General features: G+C 48.0%; 1 protein-coding gene across 3 annotated transcripts in view; it reads right to left on the reverse strand.

The window, feature by feature from the left end:
* NTRK3 (neurotrophic receptor tyrosine kinase 3) overlaps positions 1-19,788 on the reverse strand; it is a 216,788-nt gene that overhangs the window by 100,260 nt on the left and 96,740 nt on the right. For all 3 annotated transcript variants that reach the window (XM_063412342.1, XM_063412344.1, XM_063412343.1), the window contains exon 12: positions 2,872-3,060. In XM_063412342.1, the coding sequence (XP_063268412.1) occupies positions 2,872-3,060 (189 nt within the window). The remainder of the gene's footprint in view (positions 1-2,871; positions 3,061-19,788) is intronic.

The following is a 19,788-nucleotide window of genomic DNA, read 5'->3' on the forward strand; positions in this document are numbered from 1 at the left end:
CAGCACATTCCCAGTGAAGAACACGTCTCTGTCTCCTTGAGGACACATTAACAAGAAGATCCCATGGGACAGCACTGCACAGAGGGAGCAAGAGGCCTCCAGCTCCGCAGGCAGGGAGCTGCTCTCCATATTTCAGCTGCAATTCCATTATGCAGAGCTAAGTGGCTGGGAATAAACATCCGTCATCCCTGCATGATAAGTGATGCTTGCTAGTATGGAGGGTGACAGAAATCTATATCACATCAATGTACTATTAATACTGCATTAAGCACATAGAGTTTGCTCCCCTCGTTGCAGCACGGCAATGGGTATCGGCATGTCCTCGACCCAGGCAGCATCCAAGAGCACAGGGATGCTTGCAGAAGAAGGAAGGAGAAAAGCTTCATGTTGGAGAGGGAGAATGCTTGCAGAAGAGGTTGCTCTGGAAACAGCTCAGTGCAAAGGAGAGATGCTGGGTGTCACAGAACACCTTTGCTCACAGCTGGGCAGCCGCTCTGGGGGAGGTGGTGGCAGGAGCTTGCATCTGTACAGGCTCAGCTGGGCATCAAGGCACTCCCCAGCTCAGAGGAGCTCTCTTCAGAAGTGACAGCAAACGGAGAAGTGTTTGTGTCCAAGCTTTGCACAGAGGGAGATAAAAACCCTCCAGCATGACAACCACAGGGAGAACAGGAGCAACAAATATTCTCCAGCCCAGGCTTATGTTGAGCAGAGCACATCAGATCAAACAAACCCCTTACAGCAAAAGCTCCCCAAAGCATGGTTAATTTAATAGGTGAATTATGAAACTTTCCAACCTCAAGCAAAGCCACCAGTGAAGTCAGAAGTTTTGACCAAGTTAAGGCCTGGGGACTAAAATACTAAACACACACCAAATTCAACTCTGCCTCAGGAGTCAAGGACCGGGGTTTGCCCCATAAATGACAAAGAAATCTAAAAAAATCAAGGTTTTCAACCTGCAAGCAATCAGCTGTAGTTTGCCTCTTCTTATCCCCCAAAGGGAGTACCAGTGCTGTGGGATTTGGTTTCAGCCCCACTGCCTTGCAGTCCTGGAAAACGTGGAGCATTCCCTCCAGTGGCACCCTTCACAGGAGAAGCGCCTCCAGATGCCACCCCAAGCATCTCTGGGAGCCCTTCAGATCCTACTCAAACAGCCCTGTGAAGCTCTGAGGTCAAATCCTGCTGTGACTGACTTCTCCTGCAACCCACCCAGCTCTGACAAGTCCCACAGGGCAAAGGCTCAGAGCAAAATTTCAGTCTTTGAGGTTTAAGCTCTGCTACTGCACAGCCTCAACAGCACCCACATCTTGCAATGGTCGGCGTGCAGATTAAAGAGATCTGAGACAGCACAGGAGGGAAAGGAAGAAAAAGTAAAGGGGGGGAGCCCTCCCTCCCAAGCCATCAGAGTTTGTAAATCATTTTGAGATGAGGTGCTATAAGAAATGTAAAATATATCATTAACAGCACAGAAAAACCACGCTACATTCAGCTTCTCCACTCCTGCCTAATCACCGCCCTCCTCCTCCCCTCTCTACAAACAGACCAAATTTAGCACATTAAAATGAAAATCAAGGGGAAAGCCAGGCACGTTCTTTGGGTACATCACATTGCTCTGGCAAATGAAAGATGGTGCCAAGGGCTTGAGCACAAGCCAGCAGGACCCACGAGGGTGCACAGTGGGGGCTGCCTGAGGGATACCTCCTTGGGAGCAGCAGCTGCAGCTCCCCTTCCCCTGATGGAGGAATGGAGGCCAGGAGCAGCGTGCTCCTGAGCACTTAATGCCACATGGCTTCCCACAGGATGGGAGGTGGGCTTTCTCCCTGTTTGCAGGGGCTGAGCTCTGCCTCCTGCACCTGTGAGTCAGCAGCAGCCAAAGAAGAGCAGAGGTGCCATCAGCAAAGCACTCCCTGCTTCTGGCCGGGCCACAGAGATAGCCCAAGCTAAGGGCTTCTTCACCTTTTGTTTAGCAGGATTTTTATTTTTCAAGTTCTACCTGGAACCAAGACACACCAAAAGAGAGGAATGTGACCCAAACCTCCTGCATTGCTCAGCTTGCATCTCAGAGCTGGTTAGAGGTCTGGGAGAGCTCAGCTAGCGCCTGTGAGCTGCATGCTGGGGAAGGCTGCATCCCACCACTCGCGTGGGAAGTGGTGCAGGACTCCCAGAAAAGCATCCTTTTACACAGCACTTTTCTTTTATGCTCAGAATTTAGAAACACAAAGTGGAGAGGGCCACTTGATCACCTCCTGCTTGTCTAATGAGCCCAGTTCACAATCCAAATTTATACAGGAAAGATGCAGAAGCTTTACAGAAGCCCATAAAAACAAGACATCCAGCATCTAAAATTCCTGGAGACAAAGGTAGCTCCAGGCATCTGCCACACCTATGCCCACGTATCCTGAGCTTCCCCCTGGCCCTTTGGGGAGCCAAAGAGGCAGCCCCATGACTGGGAAACTGCTGGAGGAGGAAGGGGAGGCAGGTCCTTTCCCCAGCCAAGCAGGGGTCACATCCATCCCCATGCTCCCAGGGGGCTCGTGCTCACACCTGGGACCTCATGCTTGGAGCTGATGAGGAAGAGCCCGGCTTGGAATGGCACTTTCAGGCAGGGGGAGGAAGGTGACGGGTGGGTGGCGGAGGGAGGGTGAAGGGAGGTGAAGGTGAGAGTGGAACGTCTTTTCTGGAAGCATCTACATGTATGTTGTGATTCCTGAGAACCTGAGATTCACTTTGGTTTCTGGACCATACCAAGACCCACTCTCCTCAAAAAAAAACCTCCTTCTCTTCTTCCTCATCCTCTTAACCTCTTCCTCCTGGCCCTCCTCCTTCCCCCGTCCCCCCAGCCCACCCCGGGCCTGGCCGTGGCCGGGCACTCACACGTGTCTGGCTTGTGGCAGTTGTGGCCTTGCCGGAAGTACTGCGGGTTCTCGATGACGGGGATGCGCGTCATGCCGATCACCACCGTGTCCGGGCCGGCGTCCAGCGACGACGGCGTCGTGATGCCGTGGTTGATGTGGTGCAGAGGGCTGGCCGAATCCTCCTCGCCGCTGATCACCGCCACGGGGCCTGCAAACACCACACAGATCCGTCAGGGACGCCAGGGGGACAGGTCAGGCATGTTGGTGACGCGCTCGTGGCCTGCTGTGGGTTGGCGGTGGATCACCGCCAGCCTGTCTGAGCATTCCTGCCCATTGTCCCATCCCCTGGGCAGGTCACAGGGTAGGGAAGACACCTCAGGTTTTCCTTCCTGGCTTTGAGGTACCAGACTAACAATCCTGAGGGGTTAAGCACAGGTGGCACCACATCAGAGGTGAGTCATGCAAAAAATCCTCTCCTACGGCTGTCATGAGAGAGCAGTTGCTGTGGTGCCTGCATACTCTGGCATCACAAGCTGGACAGAAATCATAAGCAGGCTTAGACTGGAGAAACATCACCCCCAAAGAGTTATTTCACCTCAAATTCGTATCTGTGATATGTCTGTTGCCCAGTGTGTTGCCCATCTTTTTGCCCTCCTGCAGCTTCACCTCACTGAGCCCTGCAGTCAGGCTGATGTCTATAGAGACCAGTACTGGAGCAGATCCTGCTCAGCTCAGGCTCATTCTCACCACCACCACACATGGCAGCATCTTCCCCTTACCCTTCCGACCCCCAAAAGTTCACAGCACCATCAGACAGGCAAGAAAATGAAGCAAAGTAGTGGGGCATGCAAGATGGGAGCAATGGAAAGTTTCCATCCCTTATGTTTTAATTTGGTTTTAGGCCTTCTAATACCTGTTGCAGCCATTCTTGCTGCATTGGTGTTGGACAAGGTAGGGACCGCAGTGAAATCTTCCATGAGCCCTTTTTAATATTTTAACATGGGAAGAAAATCCACACTCAACAAGGGCCTCTCCTTTTCTCATGTCTGGATGTTACCAGGGACTACCAGAAACTCAAGTAAAAAGGAGCAGAGATGCTGCACTTAGGCTTTGAACTTATTCAGAGAAGCCAGCCTTTTACCTACATTGCCTAAAAAATGTTCGTCTCCCATCAGTAATCTGCTTCTAATTGCACAATTACTTTATTATGTAGCACTGGCAACAAAGAAGGGAGTCTTCAAGCCATTTTACTCTCCAGAGCTGGAGAGGACGAGGCAAACACCGGCTCCATGCAGCCATTCTGCCTGCATTAATCTAGTCTAAAGGCTGCTCATTTCCAGAGCTTCAAGTATTGTTTGTTCTTCCAAGTGGGATATAATAAGGTTATTGTGTAATTAGCAGAGTCTTGGCAGCTATGACAGGTGTTTTAGTCACAAGGAAAAAAACTCTCTCCCTTTACTGTGAATTCCTTCTGGCAGGTTCTGGCTTTTTTAACGTTACTCCCCGGGCCCGCGTGACTTTCCAGCTCTTGAGGTGCAAAGGCAAAATTCAGCTCTTGATGTAAGGTGCCTCTGTTGGGACTAGACGCATTGTATTTCTCCAAACTCAAAAAGCAAATGGGCAGTTTTGGTGTGAATGACTTTTCTTCCTTCGCAATGTCGATTCATTGCAGGCAAACCAGGACAGCTCAGTTTTGCATGCTGTGCACATTGCTCCAGCCACACCCCCCACTGCTGGCAGGCCCAGCTGTGGTGGGAAGGGGAGAGCTCTGCCTTTCAAGGTGCAGGTCAAAAAAAAATAAAATCATAAAAATATCAACTGGTATAGACTGGTGTAAATAATCTGAGTGAAGACCATAAAGGTCTGTCTTGCAGTGGGAGAAGGTATTGAAGGCTTACTGCTTTCCTTAGGGAGAACAAGATGTTGTTCCAAAGGATGGCACCTCATCAGGCAAGGGGATGTGAAAGGCCTCTCTGGTGAATGATAGTGGAAGAGGCTTTGAACAGACTGGTCTCATGGAAGGTGTCCCTGTCCATGGCAGGAGGGTTGGACAAGCTGATCCCAAAGGTCCCTTCCAACCCAAAGCATTCTGTATTTCTGTGTGAAGGAAGTTTTCATTGCCCCCTGTTCTGAGAGCAGAAACCACACCTTTGTGACAAGGAGCTAAGAGGACGTAACCAGCCACGGTACAAACACCAGGCTGACACAGACCCTGCTGAGGACGAGCTTCTCAGGGACTCACAAAGCCCTGCCAGCATTTGACCCTTGCTGTTCTTGCTTGCTCAGCATCTCCTCATTTTCAGGGAACACAGATCACGACAGTGTGCCTCTAGCACAGGCAGGTTAAAAGGACGTGGCTACATCTAAAAGAGCAGGGGACAATCCAGGAGGCTGGGTACTTGTGGAAATAACCATAGCAAGCATCTCTTAGCAATGTTCTCGTGGCCATTTCCCTGACAATAAACAGACCCAGCATTTGACCTTCTTTACACTCCACAGGGTTGTTTTGTTCTGTGGTTTACTTCTTGGGAGGACTTTTTTCATGTGTTATCTTAGTTTCATGCCCCCAACATATCCAAGATCTTTGAGGCAAGAGGTAACCACATGTCAGCTGACCCACAGCTGCACTCCCATTCCCCAAGGAACACTATGACCTGTGAATGGATTCAGCCTCTAAGTCATCCAGCTTGGTCCATCCATTGACCCACCCATTGGGTCAATGTCACCAAGCTTATCCATTTACAAGACCTACCAACCCTCAAAAGCCTCAGAGCTGAACTCTGATTCTCCATCTCAACCCCCTGACATTTCTGCCAAAACGGGAAACCTCAAGAACTACAAAGACAGAAGCAGCACAGGGAGAGCACAACATGTAAAGTATATTCTACCCTTGCAGTAAGCCAGGGACAGTTTACTACCTCCAACTTTACCTCCAGGTCTTGAAAAAAACTAAAATAAATCACATTCTCAAGAGTCCTAAGGAACACTTACAACAGATTTACTGAATTAGCCTTCCAGCTTTCCAAAACATTTCTGGTGATTGCAGGCACTGATCTGACATGGCCTAGAACATATAATTCCTCCCAATATCCTCCAAAGGATATAATTTGATTAAAGGCAATTTTCAGTGGAGGACTTCTCCAAGTTTCTCCTATTAGGTTGTGGGGGGTTTGGGGTGTGGTGGGGGAGAATAAATCTGGACAACATTAATTCCTACAGCCACATTCATGCTGCTTTATCACATTAATTCCCTCATTCCCATCTCTTCTGGCTGGTCACTCTGAGATCCAGTTCCCTCTAAGCCCACAGCCCCTCTGTTGTCACTCTGAGATTCAGAGGAGTGCTGGACTCACTGTGCAAGCCCAAGACAAACTTTAAAAACATCGTGGATATCAAACAGCCACCAGTCACTTTTATAGGTGTGACTATCGCCCTGACTCAAAATATACTCTGCCATTAACAATTCCTGGAAATAAAGCAGCTACCTAGACTTCAAATTTTTAAATCTATCTTGGCAATAGCATATATTGTTTTTGCTTTTAAGTAGGCAAACAGGTTCCGTTTTCTGATGTATAATGCTGATGAATGGCTTTATTTGGAAGAATTCTCACTGGTTTCACCAGTGCATTTTCCAGGTAAGGTTAAAAGAAAAAAAAATAAGCAGAAAAGAAAAAGAGAGTGCAGATTTTAGAGATTTAGGTTTACGTTCAGTTTGACAAGGAAATGTGCAGAGATAGAAAAGAAGACAGTTTTGTACAGTAAAAATGTATAATAATAGACAAAGGGTAGCTTGGAGTAATTCCTAATGTACCATCCTGTGATTTTAAAACATTATATAAAATATTTCAGAGCTTTTCAGAACAGTGATGCAGTAGTTGTTTCTGTGGATAATTTAGCCTGTGTTATCGACAAACGTACTGTGGATATGAACAATAAAAAGAATCTATTTGTTAAAACTTTAAGAAGTCCACGTCAAATCTGAGCACTGAACCTGTTACAGCTGTACTCTGAAATGTTCTCCCCTGGCTCTCCTTCCTTCCAAGCAGGCTCTCACCAGCAGCATCCACACTGCCTGCAAGGACGGAGCTGACCTCTTCTCCACGCTAACCCCATGCAGGTTTCCTGACAAGGAAGCAATACCAGCAGCAGAGATGGAGGCTCTCCATCACTCCCTGTCCCTGTGAGAAAAGGCTGGAGAGGTGTTAGGGCTGCCCAGGGTTACCCCTGAGTGAAGCAGCAGCCACTGCTCCAGCCCAGCACTGCAGCCACGGCCAACATGCCCCTTCACAAGGCCAGAGGGAGAGTCAGCCACAACGACCTGGAAATCAGGACCAAATTCATCTGATGCTCAGCAAAGAGCAGTGAGGCAGCTTGGAAATGTTACTTTTGGAAACGCAATTGCAAGCAGAAATTCTGTGCTCTCTTTCCTCCCACATCTCCTCTACAGCCAACTCCTCTTTCCCAAGGATACCTCACTCAAACACCACCATCCCCAGCCTCATCTCTACCTTCTGTTCTACTCCAGCCTCCTAGTCAGGCTACACTCCATCCATCCATCCATCCATCCATCCATCCATCCATCCATCCATCCATCCATCCATCCATCCATCCATCCATCCATCCATCCATCCATCCATCCATCCATCCCAGCAATGTTCTTCTCACTTTGCATCTGTCCTGATATTATCATCTCTCTAAACACTCCTTCAGATTCCCCCCAAAACTCTGCTTTTCAGAAAATCTCTCATTTTCTGTTCAGCACTGTTCCCTCTGGCTACACTAGAGCTTGGCTTGGTGTTTATCTTCACCTCCCTGTTTACCTGAAAGCTCTGTGAACAAGATATAGCTTTCAGTCCATTTCTGTGAATTTCCTGGTTCATTCACAGTGCTATACAGACAGCTTGTTATTCATGAAAAATAAAGCAAATAATAATAGTAATAAATAGCTTAGGGACCCCTGTTTGCAAGATCATATCATAGCGGGAAATTATTTATCAAGGCTAAGAGCTATACTTTATGATAAAACAGGCTCAGGAATATAGGGTACTGTATAAATAACCATAGATTAGAGAAGATAATGGTCACTTCTCACATACCTGTAACAGAATAAATGCCCCAAGGCAAACAAGTGAAGAAACAACAAAACCTCCAGCTTGGCATCACAGTAACCTCTGCAAAGCAACAGAAGCAACTGAAGGTGAAGAAAACCTGACCTCTAAGGGAAAACTGAAAGAATTATGCTTTGTGTTCAGAGGAGAAGACTGAAGGGACATGTGATAACAGCCTTCAAATATGTAAAAGGTTGCAGCAAAGAGAAGTATAATAGCTGTTCTCCACGTCCACTGGGGATAAAACAAGAAATAATAGGTTTAAATTGCACTGAGGGAGATTAGAGTTTGAATGTTATCCCTGATGCTTCACGGTACGGCTGGTTGAGCACTGGAACAGATAACCCAGGGATGCTGTGGGGGCTCAGCCACTGCCAGGCTGGGAAAGGAAAGGTTAAAGAAACTTCTTTCAAGGACAGTTTAACTACAGGGAGTGATGCACTCAGAGCCCTCACAGGCTGCAGCATTTTTTACCTGGATCCAGAGCCCTTAGCATCTTCCCTTTCTGATGATTCCAGAGAAATTCCAAGGAGGGACCTCTCCAGTGCTGCAGGTCTGGGCAGCATCAGAGGCACTGTGGGTGCAGCACTGGGTCAGGATGGGGCCATGGTCTCCAGCATGGTTCCAGAAAAGGCAACTCCCTGCACATCCCAGGCCAAGTGTTCAGGACAGACACTGAGTATGCTGAGGCAGAGAAGAGTGATGGATGTGCTCAGGGCCACAGGGCAGTGCCCTCTCCCCACTCACACCTCTGGGAGCTGTCACGCAGAACACCATTTTTTGATCAAAAATGATCACTGCAAGAGCTAATTGTGCCATCTCCACTTTCCTTTGTAATATAAAGGAGCCATATAATTAACCTACTTAATTAGGAACTGTATATGACCCATAACTAGAAAAAAAAAAAGCTCTCGAAGTAAAGTGGGTCACCAGGCATTGTATAGCAAGCGCTGAAGCAGACCTCATTAAATTCCAATATATAGCATATAAAATCCCTTCCTCCTCTGACTCCAAACCCCTGTTGGCACTTCCATATTTCCCCAATCATAGTCCTAAATTCTGTTCTTCAAAAGGTCATATCACCGACTGGCAAGTAGATAATTCCAAGGCTACATCTCTCAGTCTAACTTTACAACTCAGAGCTATACACAAGCACATAAACAAGGGTAAAAATAACCTCAAACTTCAGCTTATCAGGAAAACAAACAAGTTTAAAAAGAAACTTAAAAAAATTACCAACCTTTTGTTGGAGCTGAAATCAACCCACACCCCAGGGCTGATCTCTGCACCAGCAATGAGGGGAACTGAAACTCATAAAAGAATAAGCGAAAGCACAATAAATACAATTAAAAATCCAGCCATGCTCAGAGCAAGATTGCATTTACTGTCTCATAAAGAGAGCCTCGTCCTTTCAGGCAAACAAAAGAAAATCAATTCCTTAATTTTTATTGACAGATATGGGCACGGGGCCAAGGCAGCACTTGGTGCCTACGCGGGGCCCATTTGGAGCCAGTCTGCCACAGACTCCAGCTTGTTCTCTGCCCTCCTACATGGGGAAGGAGCCACTTCTCATCCCCAGAGTCACCAATCCCAACCACAGGGTGGTCTATCATGTGGCACCTCTTTCCCTGAGCCACAGCAGACCCCTCACTTGTATAAAACAATGGGCTTTATTCAGACCTCCCTCCTAATTCCAGCACTCGGCGCTGCCTTTGTCGCCATCTCCTCAACCGTGTCCAAGCAGCATTTCCCACATCCCATACAGCTCAATTCCACGTCCATGTCCCAAATTCACCCCAAGCTATCCCTGCATCACGTGATTGGACTGGAGGGCATTGCTGCAGAGGCTGGGTGGAACAGCACACCCCTGCTTGAACACCCTGAGGAGCTTCCAAGGGGGCAAATCCCTTCTCTGCCATAGCCAGGGGCACACAGACTCTTCCATCAGCTTTTGGGGAAACAGCAAATATGAACAATCAAATCCTTGAGCTTTGCAGGCAGATGAAGACATCAAGAACATAAATCTGAACTCTTTAAGGGACATACTCCAAATCCTCAGCTTCCAGCCTGTCCAGTAAAAAAGGCAGGAACAAACAGCAGTCCCTTTTCCCTTGTCCTCAGCAACATGATGGGTTTGAGATCCTGATGATCTCGAGGAGATGAAGATCCCTCTGAACTTTAGGGTAAAAGGAAGGGACAGGCCTGGGATCTCTGCACTCACCACAGCTTGGACTGGACATGTGTCTCTTCCCCCACTTGCACCTTCCAGCCCCTTACACACTGCAGATGCATTATCAAATAAAAATGCTGTCAGATCTGTTCTCAGTGGGCGATCCCTACATAGGCAATCCTTAAAGCACTTTCTTTCCTGATGCAATGCTGCCAAAACACTGCCATTTACAGAAGCCCCTTTCCATCTTTACATACTGACATTTCCTTCTCTCTCTGATTTTTTCAGGTGATTGCAGCAAAGAGAAGGCAGCTCTTGCTGCAAGAGGGGGTGCATCAGGGCAGAGGGGCTGCAGCAGCCCTGTACATCCCCCCCTTCAGCCTTTCCAGCCTCCAGCCATCCTGGCAGTCCTCTTTGGTGCATCACTCCATCTGGTGTAGAGGATGTCTAAACCTCCCTCACTCCTCCCATGTCCTTCCCTTACCCACTCCTGCTCAAGTTTATTTATTGAGCTTAGACACCAATCCTATAAGCACTCGCACTCAGGAATGGAAACATTAAGATCAAATCATATAAAATATAAAGTCAATGCATATGATGGCACAAATGCATAAATCCAGCAGAGCAAGAAACAGAAAATGCTTACAGTAAAAATGGTAATACAATCTGATAATTAAAAAGGGTGGGATCTGACAAGCCAGAGCCATGCATAACAGCAAAGACAGCCAGCACTTGCAGGCAGGCAAAGCAGGAATTTTTACACCTAGGCTTCAACTCCAGCCCAGTGCTACCAAACATCTTCAAATCAGAAATGTCTGACCAGCAAAGCAACTGCCAACAGGCCACAGGATAACCAGAAAAATATTTTAGAACCTGCAATGGAAGGATTTGCTGATGCCTGAGGGACTGATAAACCAATGCCTACTCCCATGCTGTAACATATGGGTACTGAGAAGTAGGTTCATTTGCCAAGAGAAATAGGCTTTCACTGCTGAGATCAGGTGAAACTAGCAAAGAGTGCAGGCAACAGGAGAAAAAGAAAAATCTGTTTTATTCAATTGTCACTACAGGGAGGGAGATAGTGTTTAGTCTGGCAACGCTGGTGCTGGCATTCAGACCATACCCAGTCACCTTTCACCATTCCTCCCACCTATCTTCTCCCATTTGCTGGTAACAAGCTGTTTTTTCCACTGCTGGGCATGCATGTCCCCTGAAGGTTGTAAGGAGGAGCCAGCTGTAAACCAAACATCCATTTTTGCAGAAAAACCTCCTGTGATGGCATCTTGGCATGGCAGAGGCAGCAGCAGCAGAGACACTCACACCTGGATAAGGCAGAAGGAGTGAGCAAGGACACCAGGAATGCAGCATCTGTGTGTGGCCAACATCCCTGCATGGCCCTGCTGCAGCCCTTCTGCCCCAGCCCCAAAGCTGAGGTCCAGGAAGGGCTGGTGAGGCAGGATGGGTGGCTGTTGGGTACTGAATTCACTACAATACATCAAAACAGATCTCTGTTGCCTTATTTTCAATGCACAAGGCCATCATTTCCATCCCTTTGTATGGGATCAACTCCATTTGAAGACAAAACCTCACTTCCTACCTCCAAATCTCCATCCAGTCCCCTCAGCTCCAGAACTGAGCAATATCCTGCCTGCCCCAAATCACGGGCTTATTGCCATTCACCTTTCTCCCTGCTTTGTTCATCTTGACTAGATTTGCTTCTATTTTTTTTCTTTCCCAAGCAAAGTCACCAAGCTGTCACCTCAGGGGCACCTTGAACTCCAGAGCAGCACAGGCTTTACAAGGCAGGAGCCAGGCAGTGGCTGGGCAACGGCCTCACCAACATCTATTAATCTCTTGGCTCACTCATCCCTATCACAGACACACCGTAAAAATGATATAAGCATTTCATTCGAACGGCGCTGCAGAGAGATTGGGAAGAGCATGGGGCCAATTGATTTCCAGTATGTCTGCTCTTTACCTCCAGGTATAAATACAACAGCAAAATCAATCGGAATAACATCATATCAGCTTTCTAATCTCTTCTGTTGGTGAGACACGCTTTATATACTGCAGCATTTCCTACAGCTTCTCCACAGGAGGCTCCAGCACCTCCGTGCCCCTCAAGCCATGCACGTGCAGCCACTTACCTCGCTCCTGCCCCTCCTGTGACAAGCTTCAGGAGATGCAGGTCCAAAACACAGAAACACAGGTCTCCCCCTGCTCTGTGTGGGAGGTGTCAAGAGATCTCCCAGAGAAATGTGCCGTGGCTGTGTGAGAGCAGCGCTCACTGGCCCCTGCTGAGCCCTGGGTCACGTCAGCACCACCCGCTCACACCCCACCGCGATGGATGGCTGCTCACTGGACACTGATGGCAGCCAGGCATGCCCAGATCCTCTGACACAGGAACAGGAGAAAGGCAGCAGCAGTATCTGCTTTCCCCACAGCTGCAGGACCCCATGGCTGGATTTACCACACGTGGCCCTGGTGGCATTTCACCTCCTCGTGAGCATCCAGAGTGACACCACACAAAGACCCAAGCCTGGAGCAGGGCTGCCTGCTCAGCATCGAGCAGACACATTTTCTTTCTGCATTTCCAATTTATCATCAGCCTAAGGTTTTTATTCTCTCTCCTGGCCTCCAGCCACCAAAGAGGGGGACTGTGACAAACTGATAAATACTTCCCCCAGGCCTTTGCTTGGGTGAAAATGCAAATACACTGTGAGAATGAGGAAAGTGCTGCCTGATGAGTCAAGGAGTCATCTTCAGCAAACTGCAGCTCAGAACCAAAGTGATGCCCCACCTCAAACCAGACCTTGACTGAATAGGTGCCAGATAGAGAGGAAAGAAGAAGTGGTTTAATCACAGAATCACAGAATGGTTTGTGATGGAAGGGATCGTAAAGATTATTCTACTTCTGACCTCCCACCACAGGCAGGGATACCTTCCACTGGACCAGGTTGCTAGGGGTCCATTTATCCTGGCCTTCAACACTTCCAGGAATGGGAATAAGCTACACTTCCATCTATTCTGCAATTCAGATGGCAAAAAACATGCACACAGTGTGCATTAAGGCTGTGACGACTGCATCACCCTCAACACTGTGGCCAGCATTGTGTGAAAGCTTTGGGATGTGTTATTTAACCCACTCAGTGTGAAGCTCCCTTAGCACAAGAGGGCCCCCAGTGATATTTGGCAGGGGGGCCACTGGCAGCTCCACCAGCAGCATGTCCAGCCTGGTGCTGGATCACTGACCTGAGCCAAGAGCGTGATGCTGCAGGAGCCTGACCCTGTGCCAGGAAATGCTTAAAACAGCGAGAAGCACTGAAGGCCTGAAAGTCAACAGCTGGGACCACCACCACCCTCCTGCCTGAGGCTTTTCCTGACCTTTGCAGAGACTGATGCCCAATGCTGCTTAATAAACACCATCCATGGAGCAAAAGCCCTGCCAGCAGCAGCTCTGCAGCACAAGCCAGGGCAGCAGAATATGCTTCCCACCAGCCAGGACCACTGCAGGCTGAGGACAAGCATTAGGCATGTTTCTCATTAGCTGTGAGTCCACCAGCTGCCTCCACCCCCTCCCACCCCTTCCCTTCCCATGCCTTGGCCACAGCAAGATCAGTCTTGGGTCATCTTGATCCACTTGGAAAGCTTAGCCGCCATGAGAGCAAACCTCTTGTCCTCTGGCTCCAATCTCTCACTGAAATTGGTGCCAATGGAAGTGTCACTATCAATTTCATAATGTTATTGGATAAATGTAAAACTGGGCCAAGTCCCATACTCCTGACGGGCCATCAAAGAGGTGGGGATTATGGGTAAGGAGACAGGCAGCCCTGGCAGGAAAGGCAAAGGCTCCAGATCAATTAGCCTGACAAGGCTATCTTGCAGCCACATCACCTCGTGCTGACACCAGTGCCTTCTCCCTGGAGCCCAGCTGCCCCTGCACCAAGAAGGTTTATTTTCTCCAGTGGTAACCAGAGTCCTTCCAAACCCAGGGAGCTGCACATTCCCTCTCCAAATATCCAGTTTATGAGACTCTCAAGACACTGGGGGATTTTGCAGCCATAAAAAGACATTAGTTTTGAGACCTCCTTATTTTGGTTTAATATTCTGTCAAGCTAAAAAAAATAAAATAAAAAAGCCATTAAACAAAAAAGTGCCTTACTCTGCATTGCTCAGAGGTTTCAAATGGAAGGAGCGATCAAAATGTAAAGTACCTGGCACAACATATGTTTTGTCTTTGCTGTGTGTTTTTCTTCTTGGTTTTCTTTCAAGATCCTTCTTGGACCATGAAACTAAACTGGTCAGTACCATCTGGTTCTCATGCAGTAATTAACAGTGCTTGTAATTTTTCAAACAAAAATAGTCTTCAGCTGTAGCTTTCTTGGTCAACTTTTGACCTTTTTGTTTTGAAATGGAATTTTTATGAAAACATCGAACAGCCATCAAAGCTGCAGATGCCAATGGGTTCATTTCCAGCAGACACCTCATGTGTCCAGTCCCTGCCAGCAAGCAGGCGGCTGCATTTACTCAGGGTGTGAATTTGTAGACCCAAATTTTAAATCAGACTTGTGATGTTTGCTTTCAGGCCAAAAGATAAATCCTTACATGGTCAAAAAATAATAAAAATCCTTGCACTCATAGTTTGCCTCAGTTCATGCATGAGAGCAATGAAAATTTGAAACTTACGCTTCTCAAAAAGTACATGCATCTTTCCCCCCCCCCACAGCCCTCCTTGAGATGATCTCCAGCAGTGATATCAGTCTCTCAGATTTATTCTATCCCAAGATAAATAGTGTGTTGCTTACAGAATCAAAACGTATTTAACTTGTATAATGGTTTAAATCCCGAATCTGCTCCCGTAATATTATGAGACTCTTCTGGAATATGAAGTCCATATCAGAAATATCCATGAACAAATAAACAAATCCTTTTTCCTTCATGCTGAGCAACTGGGAGAGGAAGCAAGGCTGGGGTTTGGGTAGCCCTGGTGCTCCCTAGCCCATGAAGCTTGCATCAATAACAGTGTTGGGTGTGTTAAGCTTTGCTACAAGGCCCAGAATCAACAAGAAATGAGTTTTGGAGGTTTTTACAAAAACCTTTGTAGACTTAAAGAGCAGAGAGAAGCCCTTGACATTCTCCAGGCAGAACTGATGGGAAAGGAACCGATACTTTTTGGCTCAACTAATACCAACTGCTGCATCAATGCACTGGTGTTTTCCAGGATGTTGTGCCTTTCCCCAAAATTTATAGCCCTTGGCCATCAAGGTGATGGTTTTGTTTAAAAGTCACAGAAGTAGCCCCTGGAGAAAGGCTCTGAAATCACAGCTTTCTGGGGGCTGACAGCTCATGTATAGAGTGTCTCAGTTTGGGGGTTTCCAGTGGCCTTGCTGGGACCCTCATTAGTTTTGAGAGAGATTCTGAACAGGGAGATAAAACAAGCAAGGTATAAAAGGTTGGGAGATGTGGAGAAGGATATAAAACAGCTCCCCACTCAGAGAACTTGCCGCATTGTCGATCCACCAGCCCAAACAACCCCTCTAATAAATTAGAGAGCGATTCATTGAAATGGCTTCCTCTGTCCCCACACTGACAGTTAATCTGTAATTCAGATAGATCTGTCAGAAGGCAAGGGTCCAGCATACAAAACAATTAATTCCTCCAAGGTCTGGAGATATTTCCTTTTCTAAAGAGCACAGCACACTCCCTCCCTCGCCAGTGAGCTCCAGGCACGGATGTGGCTCCTGTTGGAGGCCAGCGAGGAACACAGCATGCATTTCAATACAGATGCTCATAAATGCATCACCTGTCACCTCAACGCTGTGCTGGCAGTCCTGGGGTGGGACTTGTTCCACAGACCTTGCAAGGAGCTCGCCCTGTATCTCCCAGTGCCTTCTCACTCCCTCAGTGTCCAGCCAGAAACTCTTGGCCTCTTGCCCCACATCAGCCCAACACTAATGCTTTTCAAGACCCATTTTTCTGCATCAGGAATCTAAATCATCAAATAAAACAAGTAGAAATGCAGCATTCACTGATTCTGGTTGATAAAAAAGCAGCTAGTGCCCAGAGTGAGTGTGGAGGTTGGGGCAGAGCATGTCTCACCTCCTAGTTTCCCCAGGAGGAGTCATTCCAGATCAACTTCTGTCCTCTACAGCATCAGGAGATAAGGAGATAACCAGGACAGTGGCCCCTGTCTGGAAGACACCAGTGAAACAGAGCAGCTTGGGAAAAGAAACAAAGGGTGGGAGTCAACCACATGGACATGCTGCAGTGGGTGGTTGGAGAATGGGGACAAGTCACATGAAGCCCCATGTGAGACAAGCAGCACCTGAATGTGGTGCCAGCCCTGGAGGTAGGGCAATCAAAACAAACATCTTCCTTTTGCCAAGAGAGAGGCATGAAGAAGGGGAAAATTTTAAAAGGACTCTTGAGTGGATGCAAGAGATTGAGTATCACAATAGCGATACCATCATGGCATGGTTGGCACAAGCAAAGGCCTGGCAATATTAAGTGACATTAAGGAAGGATCTCCAGATTCAAATCTTTCTGATTTTGCTGATTCTTGCAGCCTCAGTCACCAGCTTTTAAAGCATGAGTGCATAAGAAGCACCACCAGCCAAATTCCTGTCTCCTTATACATATTTCACATCCTTCTCCCAAGCTATTTCATCAAAATCCTCAAGGCAGGTGGGAGGGGAGCTGCCTCACATTGGCCTGTGAGCCACGAGGGCAGAGAAAGATGGGGTGTTTGGCATTTACCTCGGTGACTAAGCTCTGTTCCCCTGCTCCACACTCCGTGCCCCCAAAACACATCCCTTGCTGCACAGCTTTGTAGCTCACGACAAGTTTCACAATAACACATCCACTCTGGGAAGCCAGACCTGAAGACATGTGGAGGTCGAGTGACTTCTCCATCTGCGCCACCAAGGGAGCAGAAAAGAAGTGGGATAAACAGCATCCCCACCCACAGTGTGGTAATGAGCAGGGGGAGAACAGAAATGTGATCTTGCACAAGGCTGGTGGCTTTCTAGTTGAGGGTAACACATGTCTGCTGAGCATCAGGCCAAGTGCCCCTTGTACAAAGCCCACTTCAGGCTGCCCAGAGCATCCTGCAGCAGACCCTGTCAAACCCACTCCCAAATTCACCTGCTTGGAGGCACCCACGGGGCTGGTAACACTCCACAGACCGTGGCTCGTGTGTGCAGACAGCTCAAGCAGGCAGCTGGAAGGCAGCACAAGGCAGGAAAAGCTGTGGTGGTGGGGGCTGCTGGACCACAACCAAGTCCCTTTCTAGAAGCAGCTATCAAGTCTCTGCAGAAGTAGTGGAATGGAGCCACTTTTCATCCTACCTCTCAAGGAAATCATCGCTGCTGTTACGCAGACACAATTATGTCTCCAGAGCCTTTTAACTGCAGCTCTTTAGAGATGAGTGGGTTGATAGAAATCTATTCACAGGACTGACATCGCTTGGCTGGGTAAGGACACTGCCACTGAGTCAGTGGCTGGGGAGGGATCACAAAATAAGACTGGTGATGGGGAAGTCCTAGGCAACGCCAAGGCAGCGTCTCCTGGGGGAGCTGCCTCTAGTCCCTTGACTACAAAGGCAAGGCAAATTTCTCATTTTATTCTTCTAGAAGTTTCTTTCAAAGAAAAACAAAGTAATAATGTTGGAAAGCTGCCTCCTTTCCTTTGGTTTGTGTACACCCCCCTAGTGGGGCCACCACTCAGATGGGTGGCTGCACGTGCAGGTCACAGGCAGCATGGCAATGCAGAGCAGCATAAGGCCGTCTTTTCCCCAGCACCTTGACTCTCCAGGTAGCCCTAAACAATGCCAGGATTTGAGCACATGGCAAATGAGAGCACAGGAACACAGCTTGGCCATCATCACCTTGCCAAATCTGAGTCTGGAGCAGAGGGATGCAGGAAGCTCTTACTGTGGGACCCTTGAACTGCATTGCAGAGCCCTCTCTGAGCCTGGCAGAGCGGCCGGGGGCTGCTTTACCATATCCGCCATCTGCTTGTTTGCTTTGCCATCCTCTGCTCCTCCTGGCTGTGCTCACAGACTCCTACCTGTTCTCCAAAAGCTTTGCTGGGTCTCAGTAAACAAACCACAGGCAGGGACAAAAATAAGGAGGGAAAAGGCAGGGGAGGGAGAAAGAGGGAAGAGAATCAAAATTTAATTAAAGACACTTTTGCTTCAGGGCCTCAGAAAATTTACAAATTCATAAATCACTTTAGCAAATGCCCTGAGCGGTTGCTATGCCAGGCTGCCTACCAGTCCCACCAGGAGGGCCATAAAGCACGAGCACAGAGCTCGGCAGCTCCCTCCTTCCACCTCCACCCTGCAACATCAGGCAACCTTGAGCAGCTTGTCAAGCCCGTGACAAGTGCTTCTGCAACCAGGAGCCATCAATCTGCAGCCCCATTAGCAGCGGTGCAGGGAGCTGCTCGTTTCACCCACAGCTGAGGCACAATGAGAGCTTGGAGAAGGGTGGGAAGTATAACCACAAAAGTCATGGCAAGATGGGACCAGAAAACCCCCAGGATATTTTGCTGGAAACACACAGTTCTTCAAAAGCACATTTTCTAACGTGAATGGCCAAAGAACCAGCATAAACCAAGAAGTGGATGCAGAGGGATTTCCGCTGCCTGTTGGCTATCTGGGGGCATTACAGAGAAAAAACAACTCCTGGTAATTCCCAAATGAATGAACCCAGCCTTTTCTCCCATGGCTGAGAGGAATCCTCACCAGGGGGTTCACGCAGGCTGTCCAGCCCCAACGTACTTCTCACAAGGACTACAAAGATAGCAAGCATCTTCTGCCAAGCACAGGCACGAGCGAGCTGCTTCCCCGCTTTCCTCGTTCGGCACGCGGCGAGGAACAGACTGAACGTCCAGCACACGGGGGTGTAGCACAGCTCTGCTATATTTAACAGAGCTCTCAGTACAGTCTCTGGTAGTGTGATGAACCAACACATCTTTGCCAGTAGCCTATCAGAGGAAGGCTTGGAAAGACAGAACCAGGAGTATTTTTCATCCTTTACTCAGAACTTTGAAGGTGGGAGTGGAGCCTTTTCTCAGCAGTGTGGTCAAGTCTTAGCCCTCCCTGCTAAGAAGCAGGTGGTTGGTAAAATGGTAACAAAACCCTGATGGCTTTCCTTCAAGATGGACATCAGTGGCTGAGAATGGAAAGTTTATCACACAGGAAGAGACTGGGACATAACAAATTCATATGCTGAACTATATGACTGTCTAAATTGCAACCAGAGGTATAACCCACAGGTTAAGAGAAGCTTTCAGAATCACTCAACCTACCACAGGCTATATTTTGAACTGTATGAGATATTGACCCATCTACTGACACCTATTTCCAAGAGACTGAGTCAAGTGGGATAGACCAGTGTTGGTTATACCAGAAATCCGGGACAGATAAAGGGTCATTCTGGCAGAAAGGCAAAGACAGAACTGCACTGAAGATGCATCACACACACCAACCTTTGCCACTTCTAAAGACAAGCTGAACACTCAAGCCTTTCTAGGAAACTGCAAGAATCTCACTTCTCTATTTAAGCAACTACAGAGCTTTTGCTTCAGGTCATGAGTAGAAGGATAAGAGCTGAAAACTGAGGCAGGAGTATCTGATGGGAAAATGCTGGGAGCC

Source organism: Prinia subflava, chromosome 15 (assembly GCF_021018805.1).
Source record: "Prinia subflava isolate CZ2003 ecotype Zambia chromosome 15, Cam_Psub_1.2, whole genome shotgun sequence".
Classification (NCBI taxonomy): domain Eukaryota; kingdom Metazoa; phylum Chordata; class Aves; order Passeriformes; family Cisticolidae; genus Prinia; species Prinia subflava.